Source organism: Protopterus annectens, chromosome 6.part0, assembly GCF_019279795.1.
Source record: "Protopterus annectens isolate FY-2018-M chromosome 6.part0, PAN1.0, whole genome shotgun sequence".
NCBI classification, from domain to species: Eukaryota; Metazoa; Chordata; order Ceratodontiformes; family Protopteridae; genus Protopterus; species Protopterus annectens.
Window position 1 is genome coordinate 270,011,970 of NC_056737.1, and position 26,057 is coordinate 270,038,026.

Consider the following 26,057-nt stretch of genomic DNA (forward strand, 5'->3'; position numbering starts at 1 on the left):
GACCTCCTCTCAGAAGGAGACCTGCGAGGAGGAGAAACCGGTCTAAAAACTGGAGACCGGCTCCGAACTAATATCTCCGTCACCGGCTCCGAGAGACTGGGAGCCGATGTAGGTCCTGTCAATTCACCAATTTCCTTCGGCACCGAAGCCAGTGGAGCCGAGGAAGCCACAGTAGATTTAGCAACTTTCTCCACAGGCTCCAATAAGACTGACAGAGCCGGAGAGTGTTTTTTTGTTTTGGAGGTCTTGTCTCTTTTAGAAGGAGAGGACTTAGCACTAGAAGACCTCACCAGGTCCTCCTCGAAGGAGGGTTTCAGTAATCCTTTTAGAATTAAGTTTGTTCTTCCTTTCTTGAAGAACACGAGGGCTGAATGCGTGACAGAACGCACAAGATTCCTGAAGGTGGATAGCCCCCAAACAATATATGCACACAGAGTGCCCATCAGTAATAGACATCTTATATCCACATTTACTGCATTTTCTGAAGCCCGAAGGCTTGTGTTCTTTTGTATCCTTAGACATAGACACAACTCAACTGACAAACCCCGACACCAACATTAAAGCATGGGAGCTAGACTAACAATAACTGCAGACACCACACAAGGACCTCTAACTTAAACGGTCCAGACAGGAAACAAGGGGAGGACTAGGTCCTCTAACTTAAACAGCCCTAGCCCGAAGGGATAGGGTAACCCTTGAAACAAACAAACACAGAAGGGGTACAGGTAACAACTGGAGGGATGACTAGGTCTTCTAACTGAAACTAGTCTAGCCCGTAAGGGAGATAGGAGCTAATGGGATACTAAGACAAAAGCTACAAAGACCACACAAAACAGCTTCCACAAAAACAAACACACACACAGCTATGAAAACAGCTTTTGGATCAACAACTGGTAAGAAGAAGAAAAAAGTTATACTTAGCCACAGCCAAGAGTGAGACCACGTCTGAGCTTTATGAGCAGCAAATGAGATCTAGGGAATGGGAGCAGTGCAGTATGGGATACCTCTTAGTCCAGCCAATTGAAAGACTTCGAGCTAGAGTATGGCTGAGTCAGAGCCGAGGTTCAGCTCCGAACCCATGGGTAAGAATGCAGGCGAGATTGGACTACATAACATCTAGTATTTTGGCCTTAATTATCAAACTACATTGATAGAGTTCTTCCTTTTTGTTCAGTATGTAATAGTACTAGAGTGCATTTGCAAACAGAACCACTCCAGCTAAATCCAATACCTGAATTGCCTTGGTCTACTGTAGCAACCGATATCTTTGAGTGGAATAATCTACCCCATTTGGTTTTGGAAGACTAACTCAAATTGGTTTGAAACTGATCTGCTACCAAACTTAACTTCAACAGCTGTTATCGCTCAGTTAGAATGTTATTTCTCAGTTCATGCTAGCCCACACAAAGTTTGTTCTGACAATGGTACTCAATTTACTAGCCAGTTGTTTCAGAAATTTGACAGAATGGGATTTTATACATGTCACTAGTAGTCCTGAATATCCTCAATCTAATTGTCTAGCTGAATGAGCAGTACAGAGTGCAAAGAAATTACTTGAAAAGTCAAAGTGTGACAACACCGATGTATTCTTGAATTTACTTAACCTCAGAAACATACCTTGTTGATGATATTCTTGGCTCACCTGCTCAAAGACAACTTTCCAGACAAACTAGAACTACGCTACCTATTTCATCAAGTTTGTTACAGCCTAACTCAAAGAACAATAAAACAGTCAAGGCTCGATTGTTGAAGAAGTGTAATATCCAGAAATCTAGTTACAACAGTTCAAGCAGATTACTTAATTTGTTGAGGGAAGGACAGATGGTACGCATTTAGACAATGAAAGGATTTGATCAAATATGACAGATTACAGGCATCTGTGCCTAACCGAGATTCTATCTGGTAGGCTCCAAGGGTGAGGAGTATAGGAGGCATCGCAGACATCTTCTTCCTGTACCAGAATCATCATTATCGCAATCACAACATTGTATCTGTGATGCAAACTCTAAATTAAAGAATGAATCAGACATGGTTTCCAGACCAGAATGTGTTCAAAAGTTTGATTCTGCTCCATACAGTAACTCCAACATTCCACAGATCAACCATTTTGCAGAGACTGTCCCAGTTACTAAATCTGATTCCCAATGTTATGTCACACGATATGGACAAGTTTCTAAGCCTAGTGTGAAATACACAGCAACATGGACTTGACTGTATATATATCTGTGTACTTAGTATTGTATAATGCATGGCTTTAGATTATCTGAAATTTCTGCATGCTAAATAATCTCACGACAAATTGCATGATCTATTTCTCAAAGAGAGAGGATGTAGATCAGAGTGTAAAGTGTGTGCTATGTCTTTAAGAAGTATGGGAGGCTGTGCGTGCATGTATAAATTCCAGACACGTGCAATTCCTAGAGCCATTTTGTAAAAGCAGACAGTGAGAGAGCATGTATGATCACATAAGTTAGTTTGCATATAAAAGTTACTTAGTCATAGTCAACAAGCCTCTACAATAATGTGTTTGTATAGAATAAAGCTACTTAAACAGAACCCACAAAGACTTGTTTATTCGTGTACCACCACAAAAGTGACAGGCACTATTCCCCAGTAAGAATTTACAGTGCTCCATCCACTCATCCAGATTCCTCTTGAACAGTGTCATAGAAGTGCTCTGTTTCACATGAATTGGTAGCCTACTCCAAAGACACAGCAGTCTCTGGGGATAAATCTGTCCCTCCAGCATGTCCTATTTAAGTTGCAGGCCATATTTACATCCCTAAAATGGGTAGCCCTAGTCCCATTTGATTTAATGAAATACAGCAAGTTCATATGGTTTGGGTCTGAGATTGCTCTGTAGGCCAGGCATAAGTCTCCCCTAAGAAGTCTATATGATTCAGAGTACAGTGACAGGGACTTTAGTTGGTCTGTGTAAGGTATGTGCCTTGATCTTCTTTGTTACAAACTTCGGAGGTCTCTCCAATTGCTGCAGGTGCTTTGTATGGTACATGCTGAATTGCAGCATTATACTCAATTATGGGCAGGATTAGTGCCGAATATAGAGAGGTTTATAACCTTTTTTTTCTCTACTAATAAAGTGTGCTATGTAGAAATCCTTTCTTACAGTAGACACAGGGAGGTCAAAGTTAAGGTCGCAGTCAACTTGAATTCCTAGGTCCCTTACCACTCTGTGGGTACTTAGGGTATTGTTGTTGATTTGATGGTGTGACGGCACATTGTTTGTGCTGAAGAGAATGATGATGCATTTCTTTGCATTCAGTTTGAGACCTTGACTAAGACACCAATCATTGGTCTTTGTAAGATCCTCCTGGAGTATACGGACATCATTTGGGGATTCAATAAGTGCACCCAGTTTGCAGTCATCTGCAAACTTGGTCACCCACAACACCTTAGTTTTGACCTGAACTTTGTAGTACATACCAAACAGTAGGAGGCCCAGGGGTTTACATTCAGTTTGCTACGTTTATTGGTCATGCCTGAGTGTGGGATTGTGTCGAAAGCCTTTGCCAAGTCGAGGTATGCTGTGTACACAAATATGCTCTCGTCAATGGCCATGGTCACATTTTCGAAGAAACCCACCACATTTAACACGCAGGATATGCCCTTGGCAAAGTTGAATTGGGTAGGACCCAGGGTTTGGAGATTGACTAGGTCTTTATTTATGAAGTCCATAATATGTTCCATGGCCCTATAGATGAGGCTGGTCAGGCGTATGGGTCTGTAATTCCCTGGGTCGGTTGCTAGGCCACCACTGTGGAAGGGAATAACTGTTGCTGTTCTCCATTCCACAGGAACAAAGCCTGTGGTAAGGCTATGATTGAAAAGGGTACTTAATGGTGATGCTAGGTCATGTTTTAGCCTGTTTAGTTATGACCTACTCTTCAGATATATAGGGTGGGGCTGGGGGAAGGTTTGTGATAAGTTTGAGGGGAAAAGGAAGTGAAATTTACGCCAAACCTATCCACTAGCAGGTTTGCTACCTCTGTGGGGTCAGTGTGTGTGATACAATTGATCACTAGTTCTGCACATGCTTGGGTTCTACCTTTTAGGCTATGTACATAGCTGAAAGCAGCCTTATGGTTATTATTAGCTGTGCTTGCTAAGTGTTTCTCAAAGAAGCCCTTACAGGACTTCACAAGTTGTCTTATTTGCCTGTTGAGGCTGAGAAGGGTGCGTTTCCTTTGTTGCATTTGTTTTCTTGGACAGCATCTTCTTGCATTTATTGTAAAGATTGTTGAAGCTAGATGCCCACCATTGTGGCTTGTTTTTACTTGGAGCTCTGGCCTTGATTCTTTCTAGTAGAGCAGAGTCTATACACTTATACAAGTGACTGTACAGGGCTTTAGTTTTTATCTTTTCTGGTGTTACACTTCTTAATGTTAGCTTTGATTTTTTTCCATTTGCTGTACGACACATTTAATTTTTAATTCCAACAGGGTGATGTAGGGGTTTTTTTTTTTTTAGTTCATTTTAGGCGCATCAGCCTCTAAGCAGTCACTGACATGGGTGTACAGAGCTTCTGTGATTAAGTCTGCATACACTGCTGGGTTATCTGGACTTGGAAGAACTTGAAAGTTTAACAGGTTATCACTTAATAAAAGGTAGTTTTTCCCTTGCAATAGTTTCTGTTACAAGGTTTGCTGGGGTTACAGAACTGATTCTTATTTCAAAGTAGACTGCTTCATGGACTGGGCTTAACACAGAGGACACATCATCTTGTGTGGGGGTTACAGCTTCTCCCATACTTGCAAGTACCAGGTCTAAATATGTTTGTACCTCTAGTAGGTATATGCACTAACTGGTCCGAAGTGTTTGTGTTTACAAGTCTAGGAATCTCTGCACCTGCAAATAAGGGGAAGTGTAGAATTCCCAGTTTACTGAGGGATAATTAAAGTCCCCCACATAGTTGAATGGTGAATTTCTCCAAATTGGACTTCATGGGACAGAGTGACCTACAACTTGTTAGCATAAAGTATGGGACTTTGTCTATTGTAATCTGCACGTGGAGGAACATCATCTTGTTTAACCAACTTAGAAGTACGATTGTTAAATGTAGATTTAGACACTACCACCTTTAGTTCCTGACTGTGCAGTTACTGATCTAGATGTTCTGATGGAAATGAAGCCTCGCACCGCTGGGGTACTATCTGCTGCTTTAAACCCTGTCTCGGTAACTGCACAGATGTCGAAATTCTCCAATGTGTGAGGTTTTGAGGACTTCATGAGATACACCCTCCTCAAGTTGGCTGAATGTTCCTTTTGTTCTCTTCTTATCAATGGAAACAGATGTCATCCTCTCAGGGAACTCATGGGTTCATGAGGCTACGCTGAGGGTGTGCCTCACAGGAGGTTATGACTGAGGGCTAATCTCAACTCCTTATCCCATCTAGTTAGACAGACCCTCATGACAGTCCCTATGATGGGTAAATTTCACAGTCTTCACGTTCTGACTGCTGAAGTAGGCATCACGCTTTGCTCTATACTTTGAGAGCAGCTGAGTTAAAGTATTAGCATTTATGGTCATGTTAAAAAATGTGCACCCTTTGTGGGTTACACGGTTAGTGCTAGTTGCAGCTCCTGTCTTGAGATCTGGTTATCACAGGAACACTTAGGTTATGGTGAATTAAATATCAAACACGCAAGGTAACTTCCTACAATGACAAGAATAAAAATCAGAATCATATGAATGTCAGAAAAGAACAGTAATGGAGGTACTAAGTATGCCTTAGGTTGAAGCAAGACATCATGCCATATGCCAAGTGGAGCAGTATGCTCCCAAGCAGCAGGACTAAGAGAAAATTCATAACTGTGCTGAGACACGTCAAAAGACATGTCAATGGTTACTCAAGGCACAAAATTTAGAAATCAGATTTTTTCATATTATTTACTGCAGATCTTTTGTAAAAGCAAGACTATTTAAGTGTTGTCTGAAAATAAAAACAGAATAAAATTGTGTGCAGCACACTTTCTTCCAACTAAGGTGAAGGCTGTTGGGGTGGGGGTCTCTCCAGCTACAATCATACTCCAGCACAAAGATTTTTATCATCATATACCAACTGTAACTGCAACCCTCATAAGGCAAGCATGCAATGGTTCCATTTTGACCAACCAAGGAATGATTAACACATGATCAGTTCCAATCTGAGAAGACCTATTCCCCTGTTTGAAACCGATTCCACAACACATTTCTCCAATTTCCACCAAGGATCTTGATATTAAACGACTTAGGAAAAACTCCAAAAAAGGAAAATGAGTTGGTTAGTGCCACTCAGTTCTGCCAGTCAACCTTCCATTACTTGGCCACTAATAAAATGTAGGCTGTCACTACTCCAGCTGCATATACTTTGCCCTCTCAGCAAGGGAACAGCCCTATGTAATACTTTACTGAAGCATCAATATAGTTGATGTGAAGTAATCTGCAGAGGGGAAAGGAACACCCTAGTCAGGTATAGTTTACGAGAATGAAGTAAGATGAGAAGCTAAAACCAGTGCAAGAGCAGACCACTGGGTTTTATGCATCAAAGACAATGACACCCTTCAGGGTGAATATTTAATACGGAATATGGCCCCTTGCTTTCATATATCACTCAAGAAAAAGGTATCATTCGTCCTGTCATGCGAACAGATTTAAGAGTCAACACATCCATAGACTTAATTCTTGACTTCACTAACCCCAAACCACTAATCATTCATAGAAAAAAAAACAAAGACGCTCCATACTGTAAAGACAAACAAGGTAAGCGTCTTGCATTCATTACTTACTTGACAATGCCATATCCAACGCTGGCAATTATAACAAGAATACGAGCCAGAGATCGTTTTAGTGCAGACAGTATTTCTGCTAGAATTACAGCTCCCTGGACTAAAAACAAAACAGGTTTAGGGAACAGAGGCAATAACCAATGAAACACAATACATTCAGCAAAATAAGCAACATACAGCAGAACCAGAATTTAAGCTATCAAAAATCATACAGATGTCTAGAAACATGCAAAATGAATGGAAATCAATAAATTAAACAAGAAATTTAAGTTATGCGAGGAACTCTCCAAGAATGGATCCTTGACAGTGACTCCACAGCATATAAAAATATAGACACTCATACTCTTCTGGCATTTCTGGGGTTCCTCTTCTCCAGTTACATTTATCTTGGTTCCCCTATGTCACTCAGTAGCTCATAAATTAGTATAAAACAAGCAGACCTTCAAGAAATAATTTCTTTCATACATCCTCTTCTCAAGCTCAGAAATCTTGAAATGCTATTCAATATGTACAAATAAAAACATCAGAAAACAATAGTGCATTGCAACTTCCTCCTTCAGGGGCATATGGTGGTGGAGTTAACCAAAGAATCTTCTATAATGGCCACCCACTAAAAATTATACAACATTTCTGACACTTTGTGAAGATAAGAAAAAAAAACAGTCACACTTAAACAACTGTTCTCTCTGGATTATTTATGAAAAAGATGTCAGACATGTCATAACCTTAGACAAATGACTCAAATCATTTTAAGCAAACCTTTCCTGCATTACTGATGATCAAATATGCAAATCTTTGATCAGCTTTGACCTTTTTGTTCTTAATGAGAACACAAAAGCTAAACGTCTTTACAAACTGACCATCTTATTCAGACAGAACAAAACTTGCCAATGTGCTTCTAAAATCCACTCACTTTCTTCATAAACAAAAAAACAAAACAGAGAAACATAACAGTTCAGATAAAGTGTTGTAGCTAGCTTGGGGACAGAGTTAAGACTGATCATAAAGAACCTATACTCTGTATATAAAAGAAAAGGCAGCTCCATTGCTGTTTTCCTACCTATTGTAAGAAACTAGACAAGTAGTGGCATTTCACTTTTTAAGCAAGTTCCCTCAAATAAACACACACAATAGCTTTTTCTTTTACAGTACACGCAGCCCTGACTGAAAGGTTCTGCTTTACATAGCAGTGCGTAAAAAGTACACTTAATGGGTCCACTTCTTAATTTCAAAAGATCACAATCTCGAGATTCCGAACATTAAACCCAAAAATCTCAAGTTGTGAAATTTTGAAAGAAAAAAAAAAAAAAAAAAAAAAAAAAATACAAAAAACACGACAGCTCCTAAAGCCAAGTTTTTGCAGGGGGGGGCAAGCCCCCTCACCCCCTGCAACTTAAATATACCAACTCCAAGACCACGCTACAGTGAAGAAAACGGTAATGTTCCTGTTCCGTATTGTATTGCGATGTACGTTACCATTCTCTTAACTGTACAGCAATAGTACAGTTTTGTACCTACCATAAATGTAGATGTTCGAGTGTTCACCCTGCTGCAGTCATCACACTTGGGTTATCCTGCCGTCAGGCGGTCCCGCAGTCAGCCCGAATTCCAAAGTCCTGGTCCGGCGTCAGTTGCTGTCGCTTCTTCCTTGATGTCAGAGCGCCAGGGGTATTATCAGAGGCATCCAACGCCATTTTCTTCAGTTTTTCTCGCCCCAGATGTCAGTTGACCCTAATAGGTAGGCAAAAAAGTATATATATATATATATATATATATATATATATATATATATATATGGCTATATGGAAAAATAAAACAAACTCTTAGGCACAAGCGAATACACCACAGAGGTAGTATAGAATAGAGTGGTAGAGATAAGTTCAGCTAGTTTAGAGGGGATGGAGGGAGGGTAACCTGGACTGCAGCAGGGTATACACTCGAACATCTACATTTATGGTAGGTACAAAACTGCACTATGTTCATCGTGTTACCCTGCTGCAGTCATCACACTTGGGTAGAATCCCAAAGCTAAGGATGGGAGGTGGAGTCAAACAGGGTTAGAGGAGGCTAGAAGGCCCTGCAAAACTGCAGTGGCGAAGCCAGCTCTAGTCTTAGAGTAAAGTAATAAGTGGTAATGTTTGGTGAAGGTGTGTACTGAACTCCAAGTTGCAGCTTCCAGAATATCCTTGGTTGGCACCCCCCTGAGGAAGGCTGTAGATGTAGCTGCTGCCTTTTAGAGTGGGGCCTTATGGTAGCAGGAACTGGATTTCCATGGTGGGTGTAGCAAAAACGTATGCAATGTCCTATCCATTTGGAAATGGTCTGTTTTGAGATAGCCTTTCCTTGTGATGCTGTAGCATAGGATACAAAAAGCTGGTCAGTTTTTCTGAAAAACCTTAGTTTTGTCCAAGTAGTTATGTAGCTGACTGTGAATGTCCAAGGAATGCAGGAGTCTTTCTCCTTTGTTCCGTGGATTTGGAAAGAAGGTAGGTAAATGGATGGTTTGATTTAGAGCCACACTGGATACCACCTTAGGCATAAAGGAGGGGTTAGTTCGTAGAGAAACTCTGTCTTGATGAAAAATGAGGAAAGGCTCTACTGCCATTAGTGCCTGAAGCTCTGAAACTCTTCTAGCTGAAGTAATTGCTAGCAGCAGGGCAGTCTTCCATGAGAAAGCTGGCTCAAAAGGAGGTAGCGTGAGTTTTTCCAGAACAAAGTTGAGGTCCCAAGTAGGTGTTGGTGCTCTCCTGGGAGGCCTAATGTTTTTGGCCCCTCTGAGAAACTGCCTTATGAGTGGATGTGAAAACAAGGGAGGATCCATGTTGTAGTCAGCAGAAATAGCTGGTGAGTGGATTTTAATAGATGAAAAAGAAAGCCCTTTGTGTAACATTTCAATTAAATATTGCAGAATCTGAAGTATGTCAGGCTGAAGGGCATTTTGGCCTTTAGCTTGGTTCCAGGCGCAAAACCTTTTCCATTTGTCTGAGTAGGCTTTCCTGGTGCTGGGCCTCCTTGGCCTCCAGAATAACATCCATAACAGCTTGTGAGAGAGGAGCTGGCTGGTTGCTTAGGTGATTTGCCATGCAGCCAAGTTTAAGGTTTTGAGCTGGCTGTGTAGAATCTGATTGTCTTGTTGTGTGAGCAGGTGGGTAATTTGTGGTAGAATCCATGGTGGGCCCTGGGCCATATTCCTTAATAGTGGGTACCAGTGCTGGCGTGGCCAGTCTGGGGCAATGAGTATCATTCGGGGTATCTCTATCCTGACTTTCAGTACCACCTTTGGGAGAAGGGGTAATGGAGGAAAGGCATATACTGTTAGCATTTTCCAACTGAATGAGAGTGTGTCCACTTTCCAAGCTTGATGGTGAAATGTCATTGTGCAAAATTTTGTTAACTTATAGTTTTGAGGGCTGGCAAACAGGTCTATGTCTGGGAGCCCCCATTTTTGAGCTACCATTGAGAATACTTCTGGATCCAGTTTCCACTCGTGGGGATCCATGAGGTTTCTGCTTAGGTTGTCTGCCAATGTGTTCTTTTTTCCTGGCAGGAATTGAGCTTGTAATTGAACTTGGTAAGCCAGTGCTGTGTTCCACAAGGTCATTGCTTGCCTGCATAGAGGGTAGGAGTGTGTACCCCCTTGTTTGTTTATGTACCACATTACTGTGGTGTTGTCTGTCCTTATGATAAGCTGTCCTGGATGTAAGGGGTCCATGAAGGCTGTTAGAGCATTTTGTACAGCTAGCATTTCTTTTTGATTGATGTGCACATTCCTTTGATCTGCTGTCCATATGCCTTGAACGCACTGTCCTGCCACGTGTGCCCCCCAGGCATAGTCCAATGCATCGGTTGTCATAGTTTGCCTGGCTGGGGGTAGGGTGAAAGGCTGACCCTTGTTGAGGTGACATGCCTGTGACCACCATAGAAACTCCTGTTGAAGGCAGAGAATGAGAGGTATCATTGCTTCCAAGCTGTGGCTGTGTTGAGTCCATACGCTTTTAAGGTACCATTGTAATTTCATCATATGCAGTTTTGCAAATGGTATTAGTAGTATGCAGGATGCCATGAAGCCCAAGGCCTGCAGAATTATTCTTGCAGGGGGTTGGGTCTTTGTTGCCATTGTTCTGAAGTATTGAGTTAATTGTAGTTTGTCTGGCGTCAGATAAGCCCATCTGGGCCGTTGTATTCAAGCTGGCACCCAGGAATGTCATATTTTGAGAGGGCACTAGTTTTGATTTCTTTTCGTTTACTGTGTACCCTAGGCAACTTAGAAGATGTTTTACAAAAGCCAGGTGTTGTAAGAGAATGTCCTTGCTTTCTGCTTGGATGAAACAGTCGTCCAGGAATGGGTATATTTGAATTCCTCTTTGTCTGCAGTATGCAATTACTGGTGCCAGGCATTTTGTGAAGACCCTGGGTGCAGTAGATAAGCCAAAGGGCAGTGCAGAGAATTGGTAATGGGTTGAACCTGCAATGAAACTGAGGTATCCTGCAATTTTGTCTGATAGGGACATGCAGGTATGCCTCCTTGAGGTCCAACGTTACTAGCCAAGCTTTCTTGCCCAACACGGGAAGAAGCTGCTGTAGTGTTAGCATCTTGAATTTGGGTACTTGCAAGAAGGTGTTTAAAACTGAAAGGTCTAGAATGGGTCTCCAAGCATTGTCCTTTCTGGGGATTAGAAAGAGCCTTGAGTAAAATCCTTGGCCTTGCTCCTGTGTAGGTACCAGTTGAATGGCTCTCATGTCCATGAGAGCTGTATTTTGTTTCTGTGCCTCTGCCCATTGATTTTGTGGCAGGTTTGGCATTCCTTTTATCCTTGGCAAGGTGTGGAAATTGAATCTGTAACCGTGTGAGATAATGTCTAGGACCCATTTGTCCTATGTGACGATGCGCCAGTTGTCTGCAAAAAGTGCTAATTTTCCTCCCAAGGGAGCTGCCAAGAGAGTTTTGCTTGGCAGTTTGAAGTTTAAGTCATTGTGTTTGTCTTCTAGTAGTTTGGGACCTGTCTTCTCCTCCCTTCTGTGTTGCAGTGCCCCATTGGTAAGGTTTGTAAGGGATTTGTGCTTGTCCTCTGCCCCTTGGGCGCCTGTATTTACCCCTCTGTGGTCTGTCAGAAGCTGGAAAGGACCAATTTTTTGTTGGCCAATTTCTGCTGAAGCGTGGGGGCTGTACCTGTAAGAAATCTTTGACTGTCTGCATAGATTTCGCCTTATCCTCCATTTTCTTTAAAACCTCCTCTGCTTTAACCCCAAATAAGACATCCTGCTGTAAAGGTGCATCCAGTAACTTTGCTTTAACATGATCAGGCAGAGATTGTTCCTTTAACCAAGCATGCCTACGTATAACAGACCCAGTAACAGCTGCTCTAGAGGAAGCTTCCAAGGCATCAAAACCACATTGTAAAGTATGTTTGCCCACCTGTGCAGCTGCATGCAACAGATCTTGCATTTCCTTGAATTCATACTGTTGAGGGTGCTTGCCCATCTTTTGTTTTATTTGAGACATTAGGAATTGCTGGTATTTAAGCATGTGAAATTGACAATTTAGTGCTCTCATAGCTAGAGTAGCTGAGGTGTAAACCTTCTTCCCCCACCTATCTAGTGCTCTGGAGTCCCTTTCTGAGGGTACAGGATTTTTAGCCATAGAAGCCTTAAGCCCCTTTGGGACCCTGGGAGATTGTCTCTGGATCAGCAACAGGGCTTTTGTAAAGGAATTTGTGTGAGTCAGGCATTCTATAGTATCTATCTGGCTTGGTTGCAGCAGGAGGCAGAGAATCTGGATTTAGACTAGATTCTAAGAAGACATCATCCACAATGTCCAAAACTGGGGGGATAGCAAGTGGTCTGTGCTGGGGGAGTAAAAAACTCTCGGAGCCTTTTCTTTGAGTCGGAGTAGTCTTGATCTTCCCAGTGGAAATGTTCCCTCATGGTATGTAAGGTTTCCCCAAAGGAATAATCTTCAGGGGGAGAAGCTGAGGGAATGGAGTCTTCAGCATCAGAATCTTCATAAGGGGGAAAGGAGTAATCCTGTTCCTCAGAGGAGCCTGAGGAAACAGACACTTGATCAGAGGAGGCATAATCCTCCTCTTGTCTAGGCCTTTTGTCGGGGGGGGGTTGGGAACCCCTGATCAAAGAAATCAAATCTTCAGCCATTTTAAGCATCTGTTTCTTAGGCATAGGGCCTTGACCTGGAGACTGAAGTGTAGGCTTTTTTGGTTTTAGAGGAGTCTTAAGCTTAGCATAAGATTTTATGGTGAGAGTAGTCAGTCTGAAGACACCTTCAGAAACAGAAGGTGTTTCTACAGCACCGGCTTCCCCTACTGCAATGTTGTCGGTAGGGCCTAAAGAAGATGGCTGCGTCAGCCTAGAACTCTCTGCTGGGGGATCCGAAGCAGTCTGGGGTTCCAATTCAGTGGTAGCCAGTGGCTGCGTAGGCACCTCACTGAAAACTGGAGAACCAGCGACCGGCCCAGCCGAGGCCTCGAAGTCTGGCTTGGATCTAGGCTGCCTGTCTTTATCTTTGCGTTTTTTATGCACGCCGGTAGTCGGTTGCTCCGACGGCATAGTGTAATTAAATTTTCTACCGAAGTAGTGTCGAGCAAAATCAAAGTGTCGCTTTATAGTTCGCTTATTGAGCCTAGCACAAAACCGACAACCAGTGACATCATGGTCTGGGCCTAGGTAAGGTATACAAAAAGAATGAAAGTCCTTATGAGGTATTTGCTTCCCACAAGAAATGCAATTGTTAACTTTTTCTGACATCGGACTGAGGCAAGAAAAGGTTCCCCAATGGGGTACTTAGCTTTGAAGACTTCGGACTGAAACTCTATTCGAAAATCTCTGGTGTCAGCCGACTGGCACTTGCGAACTGCTTCTGCTTCGGGCACCGCGCGGCAAGAAAGACTGAAGAAAATGGCGTCGGATGCCTCTGATATACCCCTGGCGCTCTGATGTCAGGGAAGAAGCGACAGCAACCGACGCCAGACCAGGACGTTGGAATTCGGGCCGACTGCGGGACCGCCTGACAGCAGGATAACCCCAAGTGTGATGACTGCAGCAGGGTAACACGATGAACATCAGGACCTAATGGAACCACTTGGCATGCTCCTCAACTACAGTCTAAGTACTGGCTTTGTCCCAGCAGAGTGGAAAATAGCAACAGTAATTCCCTTGCACAAAGGGGGCCCCATCAAATGACCCTAGGAACTACAGACCCATAAACCTTTCCAAAGCCATGAACTTAAACAAAATGCAAAAGAAATGCATCATCATCATCATCATCCTTTACTGCAAACGGGAAGTCCCTGCAAATTACAGTATTAACAGTACCCCCCCTTAGCTTAAAACCTGTGGCGAGAGATTTGGGAACACAGGTTGATGGCAACCTTAACTTTGATCACTGTGTCCACAGTAGTAAGGAAGGCCTTCTATGTTGCACATCTCATATGTAAGGGCATCACAGCCAGAGCGAAGGATGTTACAACTCCCCTGTACTCGTCCCTTATCAGAACACTAACAGAGTACAACACTCCCTTCTGTATATACCTCACCAGACACCTGCAGCAGCTAGAGACCTCAGAGTTTTTTTACCAAGAAAATTCAGGGCCTTCAACACATGACCTATATGGACAGACTGAAGGCCCTGTCACTGTACTCTGTATTTTATAGGCCTGCTGATAGGCAACTTGTGCCTAGCCTACAAAGCAGTCTCAGACCCTGCCCTAACAGAAATGTTGCACATCCACAAGTCAAATGGGACACGATTTCCTAGCTGGAGGGATCTTAACCTAGCCCGCGACATTAACAGGACATGCTGGAGAGACAAAGGAGTCTCTGAGAGATTGCCACTTTTCTGGAACAAACTCCCAATTCACACAAAATAGTGCACTTCAATGACCCTATTTAAGTGTAACTTAGACAACTGGATGGGGGACTGTTAATTTACCCCAGGGGTGTTACCTATGTCCCTCTTGGATAAGGGCAGTCTGTGCTGATCATCGACTCATGGTGCAAATATAGACCATATAACTTGGTCAATAAGGGAACAAGGGTATAACACGGCTAGGCTTATAAAGGCCCTAGGGCCAATATCCTAGTAACCTCCTACGAACAAAATTCTCTCTTCTGACACTCTTCCCAACTCCTTGAGTGACCGTCAATATAACCTAGTTCACAACCAAACCTCTTTCCAAAAATAAAAAAAAATCACTCATTACCAGTTTATAGTCCAATGACTGGAATAAGTTCACTCCCCTTTGATGACGTCTGTTCAATAAAATCTTCTTAAATATTTTAAATTCCCACATACCCTTTGAACAAAAAGAGTAAAGCCTAATCCTGCACCTTGGCTAACTACAGATATTTAAAGAAAGTAAAGAAACAGAGATACTGCCTGAAAAAAAAAATAGAAACAAACCAAAAAAGAAGAATCTCCAGAACTACAAATATATCCGAAATTTAGCAAAATCCTTAATCAGGTCAGATAAACTACTATATTAACATAATTATCTACAAACAAATACAACCTTAATCTCTTCTAGTCCAGTATCAATAAATTACATCATCAAGGACATTCAAGTAAACCTTCAATAAATAACTAAAGTGATAGTACTGTTTTCCAATTCATCCATCACTTCATAAAAAACATTACCTCACATCTAAACAACTCTACCACCACTAACTCCTTCCCATTGTCTGACTGGGTCACCTCATCTACCATCTCTCTTAAACCGGTCTCCATTTTTTTCTATCAGAAAACTTCTCATCAACTTAAAACCTACCATTCTTGCCCCAGACAACCTTCCAGAAAAATACTTAAAAACTGCAGTTAATGGCTTTTCCCATCTCTTTTCTGAGGGATACATGGCATCAATCTAGAAACAATCCTACATCTTATCTCTATGCAAGAGAAGCCCTTCTACTAACATCTCAAACTACAGAACCCATAGCCATTCTACCACCTCTTTCCAAAATCCTAGAAATATGTGTTTTATCCCAGCTGCTCTCAAGTTTCTACATGCAATCTATTATCCTCCACCCAGCACAGTTTCTGTTCACATCACAGTACCATATAGCATACCTAAAATTCACCTCCACTATCAGTCAGAACAGGAATGATGGTAAACTGGTCTCAGCACTATTCCTTTACCTCTTATATTATATATTATGCAAGAGCTCAGAAAGACAATTCAAATGGGAAAAAGCTCTGTAACATGTGCTTCAATAAATGTGAGTCCTACAAAGGCAGGGACAGCCTCTGATATTATATGTCATGTAAACAGGTTAATCAAGTCTGTCAACAGCTTTGTAAAAGCAGGCATTTTCAATGATCAAACTGTGAACCCACTCTACAAACAGACTTTTAGACGGACCTGATGAAACTCAGGTGGATGGATGTGTTTTCTTAAATACAGGTCTACAGTGTTTTTTACGGTTTGTTGTCATTCTTCAATTCTCCTCTTTTATGTTTGTGTAAAAAAAAATTACCTAAGAATGAAGTTTCTACATGCTGCTAATCTAGTAAACTGGCAGGGGTCCTTCAAGAATACTGAAATAAGGGACTAACCTTTAAGCTTTGAGGTTGGCTTCTTGTTTTTCCATCTCCCAGAAATTCCTCCAATCACCCCCCTTGACCCTTCCACCATTGTCTGTAGCTACCTTTAAATAAGTGACATGCTTGACTGAATAAACTTCTTGAAACTTCAAAAAGGCATCTTTATTCCTCCTGCAGGGAGAGCATTAGACAGTCTCTCCCAGATCCGTTAGCTAAAGAGATTTTAAATAGACTAATCCATTACACTTTGTTAGTCCTGTTACCCTCTGTGTCACAAGCAGGATACCAGATCCGAACGGAGTTAGATTACTTTTGTTCTGGTTTCATTATGTAACTGTGAGGAAGTGTCCCCCACTTAAAATAACTCTGAAGGCAGTGGGAAGGTAGGATTAATTTTAAATAATCATGTAGATTAACAAACCTGAATTTAATGGTGGCCCAAAATAATGCGAAAGAGCCCTAAGAGAACAAGGATACTGGACAGCATACAAGCCCCTAGGAAGTTAAGAAGCCATTACAAAAAAAAGAGCAAAACTAGAAAGGAGGTGAAGGCACATATAAAAGAGATGACAAGAATGAGAATGGGTCTTCTACAGGTCCTGTAACAACCCTAACTGTGACACCAACAGAAGAGACTCAGCAGGGAAACAGAAAACTCTAGGAGAAAGTTAACTCCAACTAAAAAATTGTACCACAAAAGAACTACGACTGGAAGAGTACTGAAACTCAGGAGCCCAGACAGGTAAGTCAACAAGATAAGAGTATGAGGACCACACCAAATACGGGTATGAACTACCATTCTAATGGGAAAAATGGAATACTGAGACCCCAGTTCCATTACTAGTAAGGGAAGAGGAAGAGCCTACTTTACAAGGGAGCCATTAAAGAAAATAGTCCTAAAATAGCTAACTTTCAAATGAGTCAACTGAAGTTTAAAGAGGTCCAATGGGAGGACAAGACCTTGAAAGAGTCATGGAGAACATATCTGGGTTTGGCTCATCTAATTTCCAATGGCATCTCCTATAGAGCCAAAGAAGCCTTCATTTCTCTTTACTCTCATCTCATCAGACCCATTATTGAACAGAATTCTTTGTTTGGCATTTATTTGTCTGAGCATATCACTCAACTTGAAAGATCTCAAGAGATTCCCAACTAAAATGATTAACCTTCTTAAAAATCTTATTTATCAAGATGGACTGGCAGCCCTCTCTCTGCACCCAGTTTAATGCAGACTCCTCTGTAGGGATCCATGTCTAGCCTTTCGAGACACAAACGATCAACCCTTTTTGACCTACTGTTCCTTCAAAGAACATATGGTTCCTCCAATTCCTGTGTAAAGAATTTAAACTTTCAGCAGACAAGACACACTGGTATGACAGATTCATATTCCAACCTATCCCACACCTTTCAACAAACTTACACTACAGGTCAAGTACTGCAGCACCCTTTTCATCTTTGAGGTAAATCTATATAGTTCTGTGGGCAGTTTCAAATTCTCCCCTGGTCTATCTTGTACTGCCCCTCCTTAAAGTGGGAGGAAACGTCCGAATATGGGTTACTGGATAGCCTTGTAATATTTGGCAGACTGACTGCCTACTACTTACCTATGAACTACAGGTTGTTAGGGGAAGGAATCTACTGCACATCTCCTCTACCCTATTGCTATTCTGAAGTGCAAAATGGCTTGTTACATAGGATAACCAAGGAGAAACAAGAAATAAATAAGCCAGTCACCGGTCTCAAAGACATTCAGAAAATTAGTGATGAAGCTGGCATACAGAGATGTACTGACTGGGGGATAGTCCGGTATAAATAAAACCGAGCCATGAGTTCTACTCATGGCTTGGTTTGACAAATTAAGAGTAGCTGAATGCTTTTGTGTAAGATTCCCTGAATGTCAAAACAGACCCAAACCCCAACTTTAAAAAATCCATTAGCACCTATGTCCATAACAGATGTACTTTTTGAAAAGTTTGAAACTGATATTAGTGGACCTCTAGTTAAACCTGGTAGCAGATACCAATATATATTTGCAATTCTGGGCTATGCCAGCAAATAACCAGAAGCAGTTCCTATCCAGAAAGCTAATTTCAAGGCCATAGCTAAACAGCTGGTCATACTGTTTTCTAGGATGGAAATATCCAAAGAAAAGGGGTACCTGAGGTTATACACCAGTAATGTCAAAGTTTTAAGATAAAGGAACTTAGAATCTCTGTATATCATCCCAAAACTGACAATTTGGTAGAATGTTTTAACAGAATATTAAAATCTGTGTAAGAAAATATTAACGAGGATGAGAAAATTGGGAATCATTTGTTGTCACATCTCCCGTTTGCCATCTGTATGGTTCACCAAGCATCCAAAATATTCAGTCCCTTCCAACTCTTTCATACATTCATAGATTGTTACTAGACTAACGACCCAAAAAGGGGGGGGGCACTTTCTAAAGATAGCAAAGTTTGCCACAAATAATAAAGATATACTGTATCCAAATAGGAAACTGAAGGCCAGGCATTTACAAGCTACCTCTGTCCATAAGGGATATGGGTGCTAGTCCAAAGAGACATAAGAAAGAAGAAAACTATTTAAAACTGTATTGGAGCTTTATTCCTCAAACCCATACAGTAAACCCAAATCCCAGAGAAAAGCAATTAAGAAAATGCTATAGCTAAGGGTGACCCAAGAATCTACAGCAAGTGGAACAACCAGGCAGAAATCTGTTAATGTCACAGCACTTACCACTGACTGAAGACACTCCAAATTGAGATGAGCAAGCTGAAATAACTAAGGAAAATAAAACATCAGAAAATGCACACAAACACAAGATTGGATGGCACAGTGATGCAGCAGTTAGTGTTGTCCCCTCACAGCAGGAGCTCTCTTGTTCAATTCTCAGCTAGGGTGCCTTCTGTGCAGAGTCTGCATGTCCTCCCTGCATTCATGTGGGTCTCTTCCAGTTGTTCCAGTTTCCTCCCACATTCCAAAGACATGCATCTAGACCACTTCTTCGTGGGCCTTCTCTGAAAATGGGCTCTGTCCTAGTCAGAATTTTAAGGTAAACAAATGTTAACTAACTAAAATAAATTTTTTTGCAAATGAACAAACTTTAGATGCTCAGATTTTTGTGGAAGAATATCAGCTACGGTCAATAAAACATGCACACAAACAGTCTGGGCAAAGAAAATGTTTCATCAGTGAGATGAGTTACAGTGAGATGGGGAAAAACTAAAGACAGGTATGTTTAGTAGTACAGCTCTGGTTCAGTGGTGCAGAGGGATACAGCCCTGATGATCCAGGAAACCGAGGCTCAGTTAGCAGCTCCAAAAGTGAAGAAGTAAGGTCTGTATGCCTCCCCCAGGGGGGTCCTAACCCAACTTGTGCAGACCAGGGAGCTCAACTGTTGTCACTCAAGTGAAGGAGCAGGGCTGCTTGGAAGGCACAGCTTCTCCAGGTCAAACCCCTGTCCAGTGAAGGAAACAAATGGGCCAACTGAATGTGAGGGGTCTGATAAATGACATACAAAGGGGCAAAGTGAGAGGGAAAAAAGATATACCTAGTAGCAGAGCTTTCATGTTTGGAGATGGAGAAACAATGCATTTCACAAAAAATGTAGAATAAGATCAGGCCAAAAGTACTATTAAAAAAAGTGGTTCCATTTGAGATGTCTTTCTTGTCAAGTTAACACATCCTTGGAAAAGGCAGGAACCATCCTGGCAATGAAAAATGGCAAAGCACTGTTGTTTAAGCATCCAGTGACTCTTAAGTTTACCAGTTCTGGGCACTGTTGTGTCAGCATTCTAGTTAAACATTCAATAGTCAATGCAAGAATTGAGTTTTTGAGAGAGAAATTCTTATGGAGAAGCACAAAGTCTTAAAGGACATGCTTCTCTGGGCAAATTATAGTAAATGCTTTGTCGTTCAAGGTAGAAATCTGACAGCATTTCCATTCTGAACAAGATCTGTGAAAATTGTGAAAATTGCCATAAGTACAGCAGACCTAAACCCAATCTGTTGTGGATTTGCCTATAGCTTTTTAGTATAATGAGAAATCTATGATATATGACTGCCACTGTTGAAGTGGCACTGACCCCATATGCAAAAATGGGAAAGGGGGTTGTGAACAGATGGATACATGAACTTAAACCTGGCATATGACAGCACAATAGCAATGATCAATTCTCCCATGATTCAGTCCTGGAAATATTATAAGCATATAGAGACAAACTGTAAAGAAATTTAAAAAAATCTGTAAAGAAATGTTTTTTGACTGCTGTATAAATAACCATGCACCCCTCAGAAGTTATTTAGTGGCAAAGATGGGGAAGTTAATAATGTTATTAGATATACGATACAGATCTTTAACACTAAAATCCTGACCATGGCTGAATGCAGTAGATGTTAAAGTGTCTTCACTGTTGTAGTACTAAAAGTGGGTTATCCTTGCTGTGTTACCCTTAGCTGACCTGAATACCAGACACTTTAAACCCTCCTCCTGGGCTGGCAGATATCCTGCTTCTTATATCAGGACCTCTAGGTATAATGGCCATCAGCTAGCACCCTTTTACAAGTCTTTCGCACTCCCACAGGAACCCCAAGGTCAGGAGCACATGGCACCCAAAAAGTCGTCAGTGTGCTGATGGATAACTAGTAGTCTACAGATATGAAGAGGAACAAGAGGTGAGAAGGGGAAGGAGAAGAGGAAAGGAATGGGGAGCCCAGCCCAACCACAAGGGACCAACAGAAGAGAAGGAGGGAGGGAAAACCTACTGCAAAAGAGAAGACTCTCCAACATCTACATTTTGGCAAGTAAACACAACTGTACTATGTTCATCATGTTTCACTGTTGCAGCTAACAATGTGGGAAGATTTCCACAGCTGAAAAAAAAAATTAGGCAGAGACTACAATGCCCCGCAGAACTGCAGAGGAAAAGCCAGCTCTAATTCTTGAAAAGTAGGGTAAGTTGTAATATTTAATAAAGCTGTAAACAGAGTACCAAGTAGAAGACTCCAAAATTTCTCTGGTGGGAATTCCTTTCAAGGAAGCATTAGTAATAGATGTAGCTCTGGTAGAATGAGCCAGCTTTCCATGGTGATGATAAAAGACAATGCAGCCACAAATCCATTTAGAAATAGTTCATTTGCTGATGGGACTTCCCAATTTGTTGCTTGTAAAATCTACAAAAAGTTTATTGGATTTCTTAAAGGTCATAGTCCTGTCAAGGTAAAACCGGAGCTCTGTCGGTCAGCATCCAGTGAATAGAAGACTCATTCCCCTTCTATTCTGTAGGTGAAAAAAGAAGGCAGGAAGATGTAGAGACTGGTTTAAGGATACTTAAAAGGCTACTTTAGGCATGAAAGTGTAGTCCTGACAGTAATTCTATCTTGGTGAAAAATCAGAAAGGGCTCAATGCCTGCAATTCAGACATCCTCCTTGTACAAATAATAGGAACTAGAAAAGATGTTTTCCGTGACAGAAATGTAATGTCAGCTTTGGTCGCAGGCTTAAAAGGAGGCAGAGTTAAATTTTTCTAAAAACAAAGGTGAGGTCTCAGAGTGGTAAGGGAGATCTTCTCAATGGTCAAAGGTGAAGAATACCTTTTAGAAACAGTTTTGCAATAAGTTGGGAGAAGAGTGCAGAGTGCATAGGAAGGCATGCAGGAATGGCTGCAGAAAGTATCTTAATAGAAAAATACGATAAACCAGACTAAAGTAAGGTAGGTAAGTACTGGGGGAATCTCTGCAGACCTAGGAAAGACATCAGAAAGAAAACCTTTTCCATTCTGATACATAGGTGCTTGGTTTCCTAGTTTCCTTTTTATACTTTAAATGATTTTGGTTTTATTGACTTTAGTAATGTGATTGGTTAAAACACACTTTATGGAGGCTGTGACTGTATCGCATTATTCTGATGAAGTTTTGTATTTTACGAAACAAAAGTGCTTAAACATTAAAATCTTTAATTTTACTTTAGCATTACTGGTGGTTTTGTCTTTGTGATTTGCACAGCATACTCTAACTTTTGTTTCTTTAAGGTAATTTGCTTGCCCTTATCTAAGAAATTCATTGGGAGGCAGTATATAAGCCATGTTGTCAGCCTCAAGGTGGTGAGTTTGGCATGTATCATGGTTGTTCTCAGTCAACAGGTTCACCTTTTGAAGTGGCGACATGTTTTTCCCCCCTGCCCAGGCTGCTGAGTAGAGGAAATCAATGCTGCTTCAGCCAAAGGGAAGCAATGAGGATCACCCTTGGCCTTTCCTCCCTAATTTTCAGTAGCACCTTGGGGATTTAAAAAATAGGAGTGAATGCATAAAAACAGACCTATCTATGGGAAAGCAAAGTCATCCATCCTCCAGGCCTTGGGAACTGTGGCCATTGAGCAATTTTTTTTTTTTATAATAATAAGGAAGCCACTAGGAAGCTAGACAAGCACAATGTTGGCCCTAATTCTGTTGCTACCTTTTAATCCACATTTGTCCAATCTCCAAACATCCACCAGGACTCCAGTATTCCCAGTACACTTTAATTTCCTCCTATTTGCCCCTGCTGTAATTCTGTTTCACTGAATTTCTCTCTCTCCATTTTTCTTCATCTAACTATTTTTAAACACCACACGGGTAAACATTTGAGAAAATGTGTTCTTCACACAAGGCAGACTTGAAGAAGACTTGGTGAAAGTGCAAAACTGAAAACACCCATTATCGCACAAGTACTGAGGAACCCAGTTTCATCTTCTTTTATAACACTGTAGTTTAAGAGAGAGACTATTGGAATCACATTACTTTTTTGCAACTACAGGTATTTTCAAATCATATTTTTTTTTATCTTATTTAGTAGTTACCTTATCCATTTCTTCTTTGTTTAAACAAAACATGGATGTTCTTGATATGCTTTACATCTCCAAAATTGTTTCCTTTAACTTTATACTACTGTTTAACTTTTTGCAATCAAAATAATGTATTATAAAAAAATTCAGGAGGTGTAACTTGACACTGACCACCCCTCACCCTGGGCACTCCGCAGAAACTAGACACACCCTCTGGGTACTTCCCCAGAGTCTGGAAATACCCCAGGAATGGCTGCGGCATTGACATGCCCCCTCCAAGAACATATGAAATGATGCATGCTTCTTTATTTAACCCAGACTTCAACTGCACTTATCTACCTTGAAGACTGAAAGATCAATAAAGAATGTGAAGAAATACACCAGGCTCCTTTGATTTTGTCTTATAAATCCATGGTTGCTGCTTACATCTACAACACCGATGATTTTTTTGCTATATATTTTTTTTTAGAGTACTCCTTGATTATGTTAGTTTTTTATGTTCAACTCATCCATCCAACAATTTTTTGGATTATATCTAGTGGATCTACCTTGGATAATTGAGGATAAGCAACTCTACTCAAGGAAAGGATTAGGAGATAATTTTCACTTTTTTTGTGTTGATCTTAACCATACAAAACTGCCAATTGAGTGCTCTCATGGGCAGTGTGGCAGAAGTATGTACTTCATTTCAAAGTCTACCAAGGGTCCCCACCTCTGTTATTTAGCAAGGTCGTCAGCAATAGGATTCCTAAACAGCTCTTTGTGGAAATCAGGACCCTACACAAATGGTCTGCTTTTCTAGGATCTGGCCGGTTGTCAGGCTGCAAAGAAGAGTCCATAATGAAGTCATTCACAACTTCTAGCAGTAGAGGAATGGACAAAGGTTTATGCATCTAAAATTCTGTAACCCTCTTTTTAGACTGAAGTTAGCCTTGAGCTTGCCAGAAGAAAAACTCCCTCATTTTATGCAGATTTGAAGGGGCTGAAGGTATATCGGATTCCAAAAGTTACTTGGTAGAGGCCTCAGATACAGCCTGGGTCATCAGATGGAACTGCAGAAGTATTTCCTGTCATCTGAAAAACATGAGTCTGTGGACTGGCTGATGGTGAAGCTGTTTTGAAGGACACCCTAGTATTTTTCTGATGCTTCTCCCCACACTTTTGGGACGGGTCAAAATCAGAGGAACCACAGTGCATGAGACTCTGCAATACCCTTTTTCCATTTCTAAAAACGAAGCTAAGGATTCTGCATGACATTAGATGGCACGCTTATTAAACTGAGAACAGTGGGGGCAGTTACATATGTCCTCATGCAGAATCTTTTCCGCAATCAACACAAGTACTACTTTTACTATCATCTAACAGAAAACCAATATGGCAAGGCAATGAAAGGTTCCCCAATGGAGCACTCAGCTTTATGAAGATCTCCAGTTTGGACAAACAATGCAGTCTATAAAGTGGATGCTTCAAGCTCTGAAGGCAAGAAGCACATATATAGAAATAAATACAGATATAGATATATAAAATGGCACTTCTTGATGAAGCTTATACCACGATTTCCTGATGTCAGAATCAGGGTGTCCTCCATCTCTGGTATTCAAGCCAGCCAAGTGTTACCACAGCAAGGGTAACCCACATTTTTAGTACTACAACAGCGAAACATGATGATCAATGGATTCCAAGAAAGACACAGCCAATGCTGAAAATGAAAGCTAGAAAACCAGTAGTGAATTGTCACTGAGAAGATGTACTACAATGAGGTCTGATGGAAAGAACTATGCATGTCTATGGCTACAGTCCACATCAGCTTGCATTTTGTCAAAGCCTAAACATGATTTATGTTCTAGCCAATATGGTTACCTGCTCTAGAAAGGATTAATAGAAGCATGGCAGTTATAGAATACATCTCAGCCTGGAAGGATACGTAGCATTTAGGAGGCATGGTATATTTGTGTAAGGATGCACCATTGCAGGTTATGTACAATCTATGCTGAAGTTGAAGGCTAATAAAAAATGATAATGATATATAGACTTTACTGAAGATGAAAACCAGTGTCCTGGTGCCCAGCTTGGTGTTACCCAAGATAGATCAGCTGAGCAAAAGGTGGACATAAAACAAAACAACCTGTCAAACAAACTAAGAATTACTACACTCTATGTGGATTCACTGACAAGATGGAGCAAGGAAGTGGTGATATGATGGTAAGGAGGAGGCTGGATATCCTATGTATCCAGGAGACAAGATGGAAAGGCAGTGCAGCAAAGCCATTTGGCTTGGGATACAGACTGTACTACTCTGGAGAACAGGCTAGAAATGGTGTGGGAACTGTGGTGAGGAAGAGGCTTCAGAAGGCAGTGAGGGAAGTAATCAGAATTAGTGACAGACTCTCAGCAATCAGACTTCATCCTAACAGCAAGGCAGTATTCATAATCTCAGTCTATGCCCCACAGCAAGGTTATGGTAATGAAGAAAAGTACCATTCAGACAGCAGTTGCAGGATCTACTAGATAAAGCAAGCCAAAATAAATTGGTAATGAAAATGAGTGACTTGAAAGTGCATATTGGGACAGAGAGCAAGATATGAGGACTGCCTGGGTCCAGAAAAGTAGGGCAACATGAGTAAAGAAGGAGATACCATTCTAGACTTCTGTCTGGCAAATGGCTTGATAGTAGCCAACACATGGTTCAGAAAGAGTTATAAGCTCACATACCACAGTGGCCAACGTGCAACTCAGTTAGATTTACTCCTAGTAAGGAAAGGCCATTGGAAAAAAAATAGCAATTGCAAAGTCAACCCCAGTGAAAAAGTTGGACCACAACATACACCATTAGTTGCCACAATTAGTGATCAGAGCTAGATTGGGAAGAAAGCACTATATTCCCTAGTGCTTACTTCA

At 41.3% G+C, this 26,057-nt stretch overlaps 1 protein-coding gene across 1 annotated transcript in view; it reads right to left on the reverse strand.

Moving 5' to 3' along the window:
* Window positions 1-26,057, reverse strand: part of LOC122804259 (transmembrane protein 87A-like) — a gene marked incomplete in the record, with an annotated part of 1,166,529 nt that overhangs the window by 468,130 nt on the left and 672,342 nt on the right. Inside the window, 1 exon segment of the mRNA XM_044074023.1 lies at window positions 6,787-6,886. Coding sequence (XP_043929958.1) covers window positions 6,787-6,886 — 100 coding nt within the window.